Here is a 12098-nt window from a genome sequence, read left to right on the forward strand (position 1 = left end):
ACTTTTCAAATTTTTTATGTTATTCAACCTTCCACATTAGGCCTGCACAATTTGTGAAAAAATATGAGTCATGATTTTTTTGCTTAGAACTGATCTCACAATTCTCTGCCGCAATCTTTTTTCTTACGAAGTGTAATGTTTATTGCTCGCATGAACCATGACAAAACAAAACATAGATTCTTTTGGCACCTGTAGCACATTGCACATCACCACAAGCCTGCAAACATAGAGGCTTCGATGAAGAGAAGGAAGAGCATTGTAGCGCTTGGGAGCACTTTAAAACCTCTTTTATACAGTCTGTTTGAAACTTATATAAGAAAGTAATTGAGTTTGTGATGCAGTCTGCTCGTAAAATAAAATGAGAATCAAAGTTATTTGTAAAAAAAGAAAAAAAGTTATTTAAAAATTGTAAATCAAGATTGCGATATTATAACGATTTAATCGTGCAGGCCTATTCCACATAACTTACACTTTTGTGTATCTCTGCCCAGGTGATGCTGAACACCGAGCGCCTGATCAAACATGCAGTTCAGGAGCGTATGGCCATCACCATCTGCATCAACAAGGTGGACCGGCTCATTGTGGAGCTCAAATTGCCTCCCACAGATGCTTATTATAAACTTCGTCACATTGTGGATGAGGTCAATGGTTTGCTCAGGTAATACTTGAATTCCTTAATGTCCACAGTGTCTGGAGAGCATATATTGCTTTATGTGATGTAGCGCTACATATTGGTGGGGGAAAAGTGACATTTCACGGTTGGTCATTTATCTTCCTTATCAGCACATACTCAACAGACGAGAACTTGGTGGTGTCTCCTCTCCTTGGAAATGTGTGCTTCGCCAGCTCTCAGTACAGCATCTGTTTCACTCTGGGTTCCTTTGCAAAGATCTACTCAGACACCCATGGTAAGACACTTTAGCACATGCTCTCATAAACTGGAACTGGCACATCCTTTTCTCATCTCATGGCTAATGAAGTTAGGAAGATATTACCTAACTCCCTTCTTTGTGTTTACAGGTGACATCAACTATAATGAGTTTGCCCAGAGGCTTTGGGGAGACATATATTTCAACCCCAAAACGTGAGTAACTAATCTGGATTTGAAATGAATGATAAGCCATCCCCTTTTTAATAACAGGTCCTTGTGTTATTGGTCATTTTTTCTTTTCTTCTGTTCAGTCGCAAGTTCACAAAGAAAGCTCCCAGCAGTAACTCTCAGCGCAGCTTCGTGGAATTTGTCCTGGAGCCCCTCTACAAGATCCTCTCACAGGTTGGCCACGTCAAACATACATTTGTGTAACAAGTCAATATGACTAGCTCAATACTTTCATGTCCCATTGGGCTCTGGCTGAGTTGCAGACCTCAGTGTGTAATCCTCACCCAAATCCTCTTTGTGCCTAGGTGGTTGGGGATTGTGACACATCTCTCCCCAGAGTTCTGGATGAGTTGGGGATCCACCTGACTAAAGAGGAACTGAAGCTGAACATCAGACCCTTACTGAGGCTGGTCTGTAACCGCTTCTTTGGAGAGTTCACTGGTATGTGTTTATTTGTTTTTAGCTATCCTTTTCATTTTTTTGTTAGTATTTATTTTTTCTTTAGCATTTTGTTTGTGGACAACTATGTTTTTCATAACTGTCTGAATAAAGTCATAACAATACTACAGAGGCACTTTGTCTATCTTGCTGCTTTACTTGTCCATCTAATAATTGTATTTTTATTTTTTTTTTATCTGTAGATAAATGGTCATGCATGGTAAACATGTTAAATCAAAAAGTCAAGCATACATTTCTTCCCAACAGGCTTTGTGGACATGTGTGTACACCACATCCCCTCACCACAGGAGGGTGCTCGGAACAAGATAGAGCACACATACGCTGGAGGTATGGACTCAGACCTTGGGGAGGCCATGGCAGAGTGCGACCCTGATGTGAGTATAATGGGAGTCTCCTGTTTATTGGCTGGTGAGAAGCAGACATGCCAGGAAACTGCAAATAGCTGCAATCTGTTTCTAGTCTTAGCCAGTGGTGTAATTCCAGCTTCTCTTACAAATTAAGCCAACAAGCCATCTTAATTGTCTTGAAATTAACAAGCTGTTAAATAAGCTAATTTAGGATAATGCTGGACATTGATTAATTTTCCAAGTTCCATTTAAAGTCTTACGTCCTTTTGCCTAATCCCTCTTATATTTTTTAGGAGGAAATGTTCCAGTGGTAAAACTTTCCTCTCTTTCTTATCCCTTTTCCTGCTCACCTCATGCCTCTCGCCCTCAGGGTCCTTTGATGTGCCACACCACTAAGATGTACAGCACAGAGGATGGGGTTCAGTTCCATGCCTTTGGCAGGGTGCTGAGTGGGACCATTCAGGCAGGTCAGCCTGTCAAGGTTTTAGGAGAGAACTACACCCTTGAAGATGAAGAGGACTCCCAGGTCTGCACTTTGGGCCGTCTCTGGATTTCAGTTGCCAGGTACGCTGCAGGGTTTTGGCTTCCTAAATTTATAGAGTCAGAAATCAATGACTCTTTGTATTAAATCTTAACTGCCATCCACATTTTTAGATACCAAATTGAAGTGAACCGAGTGCCAGCAGGCAACTGGGTTCTCATTGAAGGTTGTGACCAGCCAATCGTCAAGACCGCCACAATCACAGAGCCCAGAGGGAATGAAGAGGTGAGATTTAAGAAAGAAGCACTACTGAGATCCCTTTTTTTAATTTTATTTTTTCAAATACCTTATGAGAATGGCATGGTTGACATTTTTTACTTTGTGTGACAGGCTCAGATTTTCAGGCCACTGAAGTTCAACATAGCATCGGTTATAAAGATTGCAGTGGAGCCTGTCAACCCATCAGAGCTGCCGAAAATGTTGGACGGACTAAGGAAGGTCAACAAAAGCTATCCGTCTCTCACCACAAAGGTAGGTTGCCACACACGCACAGAAGTGGGTCCATTAGTGCATTGTAGCGACATTATAAAAGGTAATAGGCTTGTAATACTTTTTAATTTAAATCCCACAAGTTGAGTAAACTACAAAGTAACAAAGGAATACATGGGATTACATGTTTTAATGTAGGTGACACAGCCATCTTATAGCCTCCTAAAATAGTTTACTGAAGAACAAAATACAAATATGGACCCCGAAGGAAGGGCAGATGTGAAAAGAATAAACTGTGAGCTCAATAATTATATAGCTATTCAATTGCTTAAATTATAATTTACTGTACTAAGACGTGCGTGTCTTTGTCTTTCAGGTGGAGGAATCTGGAGAGCATGTTATCTTGGGGACAGGAGAGCTCTACCTGGACTGTGTCATGCACGACCTGCGAAAGATGTACTCTGAGATCGACATTAAAGTAATTGTTCTCGCTGCTTACTAAAAAGTTGACACAGTACAGCACAGGAGTGGGGGCCTTTGGGTTCTTTGTGTAATTATGCTCATCTTTGTCCACAGGTTGCTGACCCTGTTGTGACTTTCTGTGAAACGGTTGTGGAAACATCATCACTCAAGTGCTTCGCTGAAACGCCTAACAAAAAGTGTGTATCAAACCTAATATTTTAGATCTTATTCATTCATACAATGACATGACTGCTACTACAAGAAAGCTTACTTTGCTATATTATTAACATACCTCAAAACCCATAGCTCTGTAATAATATACTTTTTTATGTTTCTAATTTTCTAATGAACTGTTGGATGTTGTATTTCTTGTTTGGGAGTTCAATTTGTGCACAGTGTTTAAAGTCACTGTCAGCATTGGCCCTTCCCTTTGGCCGAGTGTTTACCCAACCCAGAGTGAGTGATTGACAGCTGTGTGATGTGATTGACAGGAATAAGATCACTATGATTGCTGAGCCCTTGGAGAAGGGGCTGGCTGAGGACATAGAGAACGAAGTGGTGCAGATCACATGGAACAGGTAAGATGTAGAAGATATCACCATCACACTCGCACATATTAGGTAATCTCTTAATTCAAATTATATAATGGGCCTATTAGGGCGGTTGGATCAAATTCTGAAAGTCTAATATAATTGGAATTTAAAAAAATCAATATTAAAATTACTATTCAAATGTGATTTTAATTTTTTTTATAAATATGTGAGAATCACAAGGCGTTGTGTGGAGCTTTGACTTCATATATTACCTTCTAATAGCTTTATTGTCACGAGACATTCTACAAGAAACGGGTTGCTTATAAATCACTAAAATGGTAGCGACAGCACCATTTGGATTAGTTATTAATGTCGTTAGCATCGTGGCTAACACTTTTGTTACTTAGTATACGACAAATTGTTTTGGCTCTGCTTTCTGACATGATGTCATTGTGCTAACCAAGCACCGTTAGCCTTTACAACAGAGCCGCTTAATTACACTTGTTAGATAATGTTTCATTACAGAGCTCTCTGTTGATTTGTGTTTGTTCCTGGGTTCATAGTGGCATTAGCAATGCATAAGCCTCTAAGAGTAGTGTAGTACATATTTAGAACCGACTGCATATGAACATTTAATATTGAATATGAAAAAATATAACAAATTAAATTATAGTGGAACATTGAGAGCTCTAGTGCCTGTCATGTTAGACGTATCTGTAGAATATTTAGCATCCTGTGTGTATTTTTCAATTTCATAGAAGCAGTCTCCGCTCTCGGTTGTCACATTTTTACCTCTGTCACCCAAGTGAGGAAGCAGTACAGCATTAGGTGGCAAATTACGGAGCTGACGTTTAAAAATGCAATAAATCAGTGAATGCACTACAACGCTGCCAAAGTCTATCAACACCGCTCCGCCGACCGGAAGTGCACGCAAACCCGATTGAGACATAAACAAAGTGAGGGAAAGAGAGGAGGGCTAACGGGACCCACGGGTCACTATTGGGTTTTGCTTTTGCAACCGGTAGTGGCGTTGCTTTTTCATTTAACATGTCACGGCATACTCTATGCTTGAGGCCAAGATTGTGTTTAGGTTAGTGACTGCAACATACGCAGTTCATAGAGTTTGTCTCCTACAAGTCAATATTTCGCTTGCTCATTGTTGTGATATCTGTCTCCTCCCACAGTCATTTATGCACGCTCGATTATCTCTAGGACCCCCCCTCTCCACACATTAGCCACTTACATGGCCATTCCCTATCCTTCTCACACTCATTGGCCTGTGGGGGGGTGGTGGCGGTGGCTTCCTGTCAGTCCTCTGTTAGGCCATCTGGACCTAGCAGTGCCAAAGAAGTGACATACTTTACACACCATCAACCCAAACCTTCGCTCTACTCCTCCTCCTCCATTAACCCATCTGCCCCCTGATCAACCAATCTTCTTAATGTTCCCGCTGACACATTGTGCAGACCTCCTTTCAACCAGTGGCTGTTCTGTTTCCTCATGGCAGGAAGAAGCTGGGAGAGTTTTTCCAAACGAAGTACGACTGGGATCTGCTGGCTGCCAGGTCCATCTGGGCCTTCGGACCAGACACCACGGGACCAAACATCCTTGTAGACGACACACTGCCCTCCGAGGTAAGTTTTGTACCGTATCCTACGTAAATGGCCTGAAGTTTATACGTGTGGGTTGGTGTGTGCCTCGATCTCTGTAAGAGAAAAGAAGGGCGCGTGCGTGGTTAAATCTTTTGAGAGGTGCATGTCAGGCTACGGCGTAGGGTCCAACGTACTGTAGGTTTGTGTCTCCGTGTACCTGCGATTTTATTCAAAAACCTTTTAAGTGTCCTATTTGAATATTGTGTAATTTGGTAAGTAAAGTGCACATAAACTGCTGTATAGGGCTTGCTCCGACTATTTAGTGACATATAGAGCTGTGACTAACAATTTCTTTCATTTTTGAAAGGTTTTAATTATTCACAACTTCCCTATGTAAATTACCCGTTTTTATTAGACCAGAACAGTTAGACCCCCAAAAAAGTCCTTTTACAACCGAATCCTCACACATACGAAGCTGGATCCAGCTTTGATTAATAAATACCTTTAATCAAGTAATTGAAATTGTTGCTGGGAATTTTGTGTTGTTTGACTAATCAATTGAGTTATCATTTAGAGCCACAAGCTTTGTTTATCAATAACACAGATGACTCTAATTATATTATTTCTGATTGATATTAAATTAACACCAGACTAGGCCATAGTTACGCTGTCAAAACGTGCACGTCAGTCACAAACATTTGAGTTTGAAAGGCCAAAAAAGAAAATCTATTCCTAAATGGGTCTGTACTTTTAAAGCATGGGGTTCAATGAACCGCATGTATTTACAAATTATTATTTACACTATAAGTACATTTACATCTGTTAACTGGGATAAAGATTACAGAAGGCTACTGAAGTCTCAGGTTTTGCTTTATAGAGAATAACAGTTTTTTTTACCTTACTCTTGTTGTAATTCCCCCCCCCCCCCCCCCCCCCCCCCCCCCCGTAGGTGGACAAGGCGCTGCTCGGCTCAGTCAAAGACAGCATAGTTCAGGGCTTCCAGTGGGGCACCAGGGAGGGGCCGCTGTGTGATGAGCGTAAGTTCTCTCTGCTTTTTTTTTTAACCCTGAAATATGTTGTCTTTAGGAATAAACCTTTTGTTCTCTGTACTGCCATTGGTGCTGGAATGTTCTCTTTGCCAGAATGTCTAGCGTTGTGAGCATTGTGCAAAGGGAAAATTTATTTATCCTCATCAGCGTTACGTTGCAATAACTTCGTCTTTCTGCTGCCCTCAGCCATCAGGAATGTCAAGTTTAAGATCCTTGACGCAGTCATTGCTCAGGAGCCTCTCCACCGAGGAGGGGGCCAGGTTATCCCTACAGCCAGGAGAGTGGTGTACTCGGCTTTCCTCATGGTGAGATCATCCCTCCCAAAGCCTATTCGTCCCCTCGCCTGCCATTTACTCCTCCAGACTTAATTCTCATCTTCACTTTCTTTAATGTTCCATTACAGTGATTACGGTTTGGATTTTGCTGATGTGTGTTCTTTTTAATTGTAGTGCAAAAACATTCTTCATTTACACTTTTGGCGTCTTTCCTTATCTGCTTTGGCTTTTTCCCTGCACTTAACATAAATCCATAGGTCAGCTGTACATGTGCTGGCCCTACAGTTTCTCCGGGCTTTTGTCTTCCCTCTAATGCATGGTTTCCCTTGTGTTGCAGGCCACTCCAAGGTTGATGGAGCCTTATTACTTTGTGGAGGTTCAGGCTCCAGCTGATTGTGTATCTGCCGTCTACACAGTGCTGGCTCGTAGAAGGTTGGTATACTCTACTTCTCGTAAACTCTAGTGTCAACCCAGGCAGAAATCTAATGCATTGGGGCAACCTCTAGCTCACCCAGTAAGATGTTGGCTGAGTCCAGGTTCGAGTCCGACCTGCAGCCCTTTGCTGCGTGTCATCCCCCATCTCTCTACCCCTTTCATATCTATCCACATTACTCTGAATAAAGGGGAAACCCCCCCCCCCCCCCCCCAAAAAAAAATCTAATGGATTGACGATATCTCCTGATATTGAAACACATTTAAAAAAAAAAAAATGTGGTCCTGTGTTTGTCTTCTAGGGGTCATGTCACCCAGGATGCTCCTATTCCAGGGTCTCCTCTCTACACCATTAAGGCTTTCATCCCGGCCATCGACTCCTTTGGCTTTGAGACAGATCTTCGCACTCATACACAGGGACAGGCCTTTGCTCTGTCTGTGTTCCACCACTGGCAGGTAAACAGATTTGTCAAATATTAGATTGTCGGGGCACCTACAGATAAAACACGTTGCATCAAGTCAATGTCCAACAGTGTAACAGGATTTTCTTTTCTCTAATGCCTAAACAAACAAATCCAAATTGTTCATGTATAAATAGCATTGTCAACATTACACATTTTTCAGATTTAAAACAGCTCCATTCAGATGAAAAATCTGATTTTTATTTTTTTTATTTTGTGTCACACGTACACAAACTCACATGCACAAACACACTCACACATTTACTTTACTTGCTTTACATACACAAACCTGTGGCTGCTTGTGCGGCAGAGTGACCAACCGTGTGCTCGGGTGTCTTGCCACTCTGACTCACTTGTCTTTGATGTGGAGTGTTGAGTCATTAAGTTTTAAGTATAATGTAGCTGTCTCTGCCTGCCATGTCTGACAAGTGTTTGTGTCTGCACTCTGGAGGGCTGTGTCAGGGAAAAATGAACTCCTCTTAGGGAGGATTAATACTTAACAGCGAAATCATTCGTATGGAAGAAAAAAGAGGTTTTCCTCAGTGCAAATATGTAATGTTTTATCCCCTTGAGGTGAAAATTCAAGTGTTAGACAAGAGATTAGAGATGAATTATTCATTTGCACACTTGTCCCAACACTGGGAAAAGGATGTATTATAGATCCTTTGGGCATATCAAGAATAAATGGAAATGTCGTTGACATTTGTTGACTATGCAGAACCATAGATTGCTTAAGCATGTATTACCTCATGTTTTACAGTAATGTTGGCAGGGCACTATATTAAATTGTATGATTTTTTTTTTTCCGTCTGTAATGTAGCTGCATCATTGGATTTTTAGTACAAATTATAACACACAATTATAATTTTTTTAGTAAACTGTATATGAAGCAAAGCACTGACTAGTAAGTAGAGCAGTTACAAAATCTGATTTCCCCCCCGTATTATTCCTTCAGTGTTTTGTTAAAGTCAGCTGGAATAGCCGGTTCTGTTTTGACTTCCTGTCATCGTGCGGTGCAGTGTGATGATTTATTTCCATATCACCTAGTCCTCAGTTAGTCAGCCCTGAACATAAAATACCGTTTCCCCCACAAGACACCCTTCCAATACCAATCGCCTTTTGAAATGACTTTCTAAAGGGCAGCTGCAGAGTTTGTACCTGATGCAGTCAACGCTCTGAATCTTCTTTGAACACTCTGGGCTTTAACCTCTATACCGACACCGTCCCGTGGACGGGTTTTTTCCGTCTCTGTGGAGTCCGTTTTCTCCACTTATAAACGATTTCATGAATTTGAAGCATTAAATCTTCATAAAACACGGTCATGCAGTGCACCATTTGAAAGCTTAGTCTCGTGATTGAATTAAGCCCACACATCAACACATATCAACAACTGTTATAAAGTTAAAGAGAAACAGAAAAGTTCTGCGCCGCTAGTGTCTAAAGTTGTGTGCGTCCATACCTTTTTCCTCGTGTCTTTATTCACAGCGGTGAAAGATCGCCAATAACTTTGTTTTAGCTCTCAGGATTTGGTTGTAATTAGCCTACGACAGAATAGTGAGGCTGGCACATTCCAGAGGGCCAAAGTATATAGGAGCTGTATCACTTTTTTTGGGTAAAATATTTAGGCGAGAAAAGCATGTATTTTCAAGTGTCTTTATTCCTCTTGGTACATATTAAATAAACTGCCTGAGAAAAGAAGGAAAACATGGGATTCCCTGAACTGGGTTGTTTGCTCATTGAACTCAAGAGGTGTGTGCCTGCCTCAGTAGTTTGATTATGTACTGCTAGTATTGGCATGCAAGCAGCTCAGTGTTGAAATACTGTTGTTAGCAGGTCTTATCCATATGTTGACTGGGCTTCAGCCACTGTGTTGATGATTTTTTTATTTATTTTTCCCTCCCTCTTAATCTTTCCCTGAGGCTGAGAACGTCTTATTTAGTCCAATCCACCTGATGTTTTCCAGATTCAGCATTCCTTCTCTTTGCATTTACGGCTGTATCCATGGACATGAGATCACGTTGTGAAGGACATACTATGAGCTCCTTTTAGATCAATTATTTCAGTGAATTATTTTAAAAGCCTGTGAACACTTTTTCTAACTCGACTTGCTAACACTGCATTGATGCAGTGTTTGTCACAAACTGGAAGAGTGACAGCACTTGCACATTGCTTTTCCATCACGTTGATGGACAAACTACTGACTCAGTAAAAAAGGGACGGACTTGCAACTGAATCAGATATTTAGTGAAAGGTCGGAGCCACTGTAGAAGTGTCTAGTCAGTTTGTTAAATCTCAAAATGTGATGTGTGTTTCATGTTGTCAGACTGTTTCTCAGATTGGGCTTGGCTGGATTTCCTCTGTTGACCATTCGCTTCTTCTCTCTGAGTTAACTAGATTTCCTATTTCCTTTCAGATTGTCCCTGGTGACCCTTTAGACAAGAGTATAGTGATCAGGCCTCTTGAGCCTCAGCCCGCCCCCCACCTGGCCAGAGAGTTCATGATCAAGACCCGAAGGCGCAAGGTGGGCCTTTTGTCTACCTGTTCATCACTTCAGTTGTTGGTGAAGTTCTTTGTCTGCATGACTGATGTCCCATGTTTGTTGTTCTGCAGGGTCTGAGCGAGGATGTGAGCATCAGCAAGTTCTTCGACGATCCTATGTTGTTGGAGCTGGCCAAACAGGACGTGGTGCTAAACTACCCCCTGTGAGACTGCAACACCGAAACTTCTAGTGAATCAACAGCAAATCCTACTTTGTTTATAGGTATTTGGGCAATAATTAACTACAATTACCAAATCCATAAAAGGCTTTCCTAGTTTCAGATTACACAGTGGTTATTCACAATCTCCAAAGATTTTTATTTTATTAACTTTTTCTACTTTTCCTACTGTCCCCCAACCAACAGTTTAAAAAAGATCTTTAACAAAGTAGGTCCCCTGGATCAATCCTTGGATTGATGGAAACCAGGAAAATCCACAGCCCTTGCTGTCACAGGAGAGATGTTGCTCTCCTCTTTTGGAAAGCAGCTGTCAAAACATTGCAGAAGTTTGTCTCATTTTTGTTGTGTTTTTTATTTTTTAAATGTACAAATCGTTTTTGTAGAATAAGATGACGTGGAAACCGTTTTTAAAATAGGATGTCATTGATCTGGAGTATGTCTGAATAAAAAAAGTCAAAAGAAAGACGTTTCATGTGTTGTGTACTTTGAGACCATGCAAGAAACATCTTCACAATGATGCTATCTCTAAGGCTTGTGTAGTTAGAGATATAGAAGGCGTTGGGAAGCTTTAGTATAGTGAGAATAGTGCTAAATTGGAGCTTTGCTGAGGGTTTGAGTGATTGGCGTGTCTGTTTGAGACGCTGTGTGGGCGGTGACTGATGGACAGGCTGTTGGAAATAGGCGGAGAGCAACCAAAGGTTAGCCGAATAAAAGAAAATGGGAATGATGCAGCAAGCAGCAACACTATTGACAGCCGAGTTAGCAGAGAAAGAAAAGCTTGCTCTTTTGAGAGAAACCCACGATGTACTTCTCGCTGTTGCTAGGGGTTACGTTAATATACTGTGTAGTAGTTTACCTAAGACCATAGCCACATGTTTGTGTCATAATTAATACATTACAATTAAGACATGGGCTCGCTGCATAAACTAGTAAGCAAGTATAAAAGTCAAATTACATAGCCAAAGATGAAGTGTTGCAATGTTGCTCTAAATGAAATTTGACCAAACCTGAAATAACAGACTGAGCCTAAACATTGACAATTCAAGGATAGAAAAAAAATTGACTTTTTTTCAGGGCGGTAGTGGATCAGTTCATAGGGAACCAGAGGGTAGCCGGTTCAATTCCAGCATGGAACAGGTAAGGAGTGTGGACTGGTAGCTGGAGAGGTGCCAGTAAAATAAAAACCGAATGAACAAATGAATTCCCCCAAGGAGGCACAATGGGCCTGGAGTTTTTAAGTTACACTTCATCCGAATTTTTTCTTCTTCTTCAAAAACAGAGGAGAAGGGGGACTACGCAGCAGGAGTGGTTGGAGAGGTACTTTCTGCTCTGAAACTTGTCGCCATGCATCATAGCCGCCGTGATTTCGAGCCGACCACAGCCACTGTGAAAAATGAAACTGACAACCTCTCAAGCCTTCAGGTGATGAGTGTGATCTTTAAAATGTGTATGTTGCGTGGATAATCCCGCTTGAGATAAGCGTTTCACTAGACTTCATGATGAATCGATGTGCGAGTGTGGCGTGTCTGAATGGCTCAGTCCTTCATCCGTCACCACTGACAATCCTCCAAACAGTCCTGGAGGTGATGGAGATAGGGAAGGTAAGAGCGGGGACAGGAAGAGTCAAATATGGCTGCATCTGTTTTGACATTTGGACTGAATGTCAATCCTGTCCAGCGACAACATGGGTAGATGGGGAAGG

General features: G+C 41.5%; 1 protein-coding gene across 1 annotated transcript in view; it reads left to right on the forward strand.

Annotated features, from left to right (window-relative positions):
- The window catches only part of eftud2 (elongation factor Tu GTP binding domain containing 2), a 12543-nt gene extending 1689 nt beyond the window's left edge, over positions 1-10854 (forward strand). The window contains exons 8-26 of the mRNA XM_032537805.1: positions 492-658; positions 784-908; positions 1021-1084; positions 1183-1273; positions 1405-1540; positions 1805-1932; positions 2276-2469; positions 2560-2671; positions 2777-2917; positions 3252-3353; positions 3452-3534; positions 3829-3915; positions 5378-5504; positions 6412-6499; positions 6698-6816; positions 7124-7218; positions 7521-7674; positions 10093-10200; positions 10290-10854. Coding sequence (XP_032393696.1) covers positions 492-658; positions 784-908; positions 1021-1084; positions 1183-1273; positions 1405-1540; positions 1805-1932; positions 2276-2469; positions 2560-2671; positions 2777-2917; positions 3252-3353; positions 3452-3534; positions 3829-3915; positions 5378-5504; positions 6412-6499; positions 6698-6816; positions 7124-7218; positions 7521-7674; positions 10093-10200; positions 10290-10385 — 2217 coding nt within the window. The 3' untranslated portion in view covers positions 10386-10854. The remainder of the gene's footprint in view (positions 1-491; positions 659-783; positions 909-1020; positions 1085-1182; positions 1274-1404; positions 1541-1804; positions 1933-2275; positions 2470-2559; positions 2672-2776; positions 2918-3251; positions 3354-3451; positions 3535-3828; positions 3916-5377; positions 5505-6411; positions 6500-6697; positions 6817-7123; positions 7219-7520; positions 7675-10092; positions 10201-10289) is intronic.
- Positions 10855-12098: the final 1244 nt, after the last annotated feature.

This window comes from Etheostoma spectabile, chromosome 15 (assembly GCF_008692095.1).
Source record: "Etheostoma spectabile isolate EspeVRDwgs_2016 chromosome 15, UIUC_Espe_1.0, whole genome shotgun sequence".
NCBI lineage: Eukaryota > Metazoa > Chordata > Actinopteri > Perciformes > Percidae > Etheostoma > Etheostoma spectabile.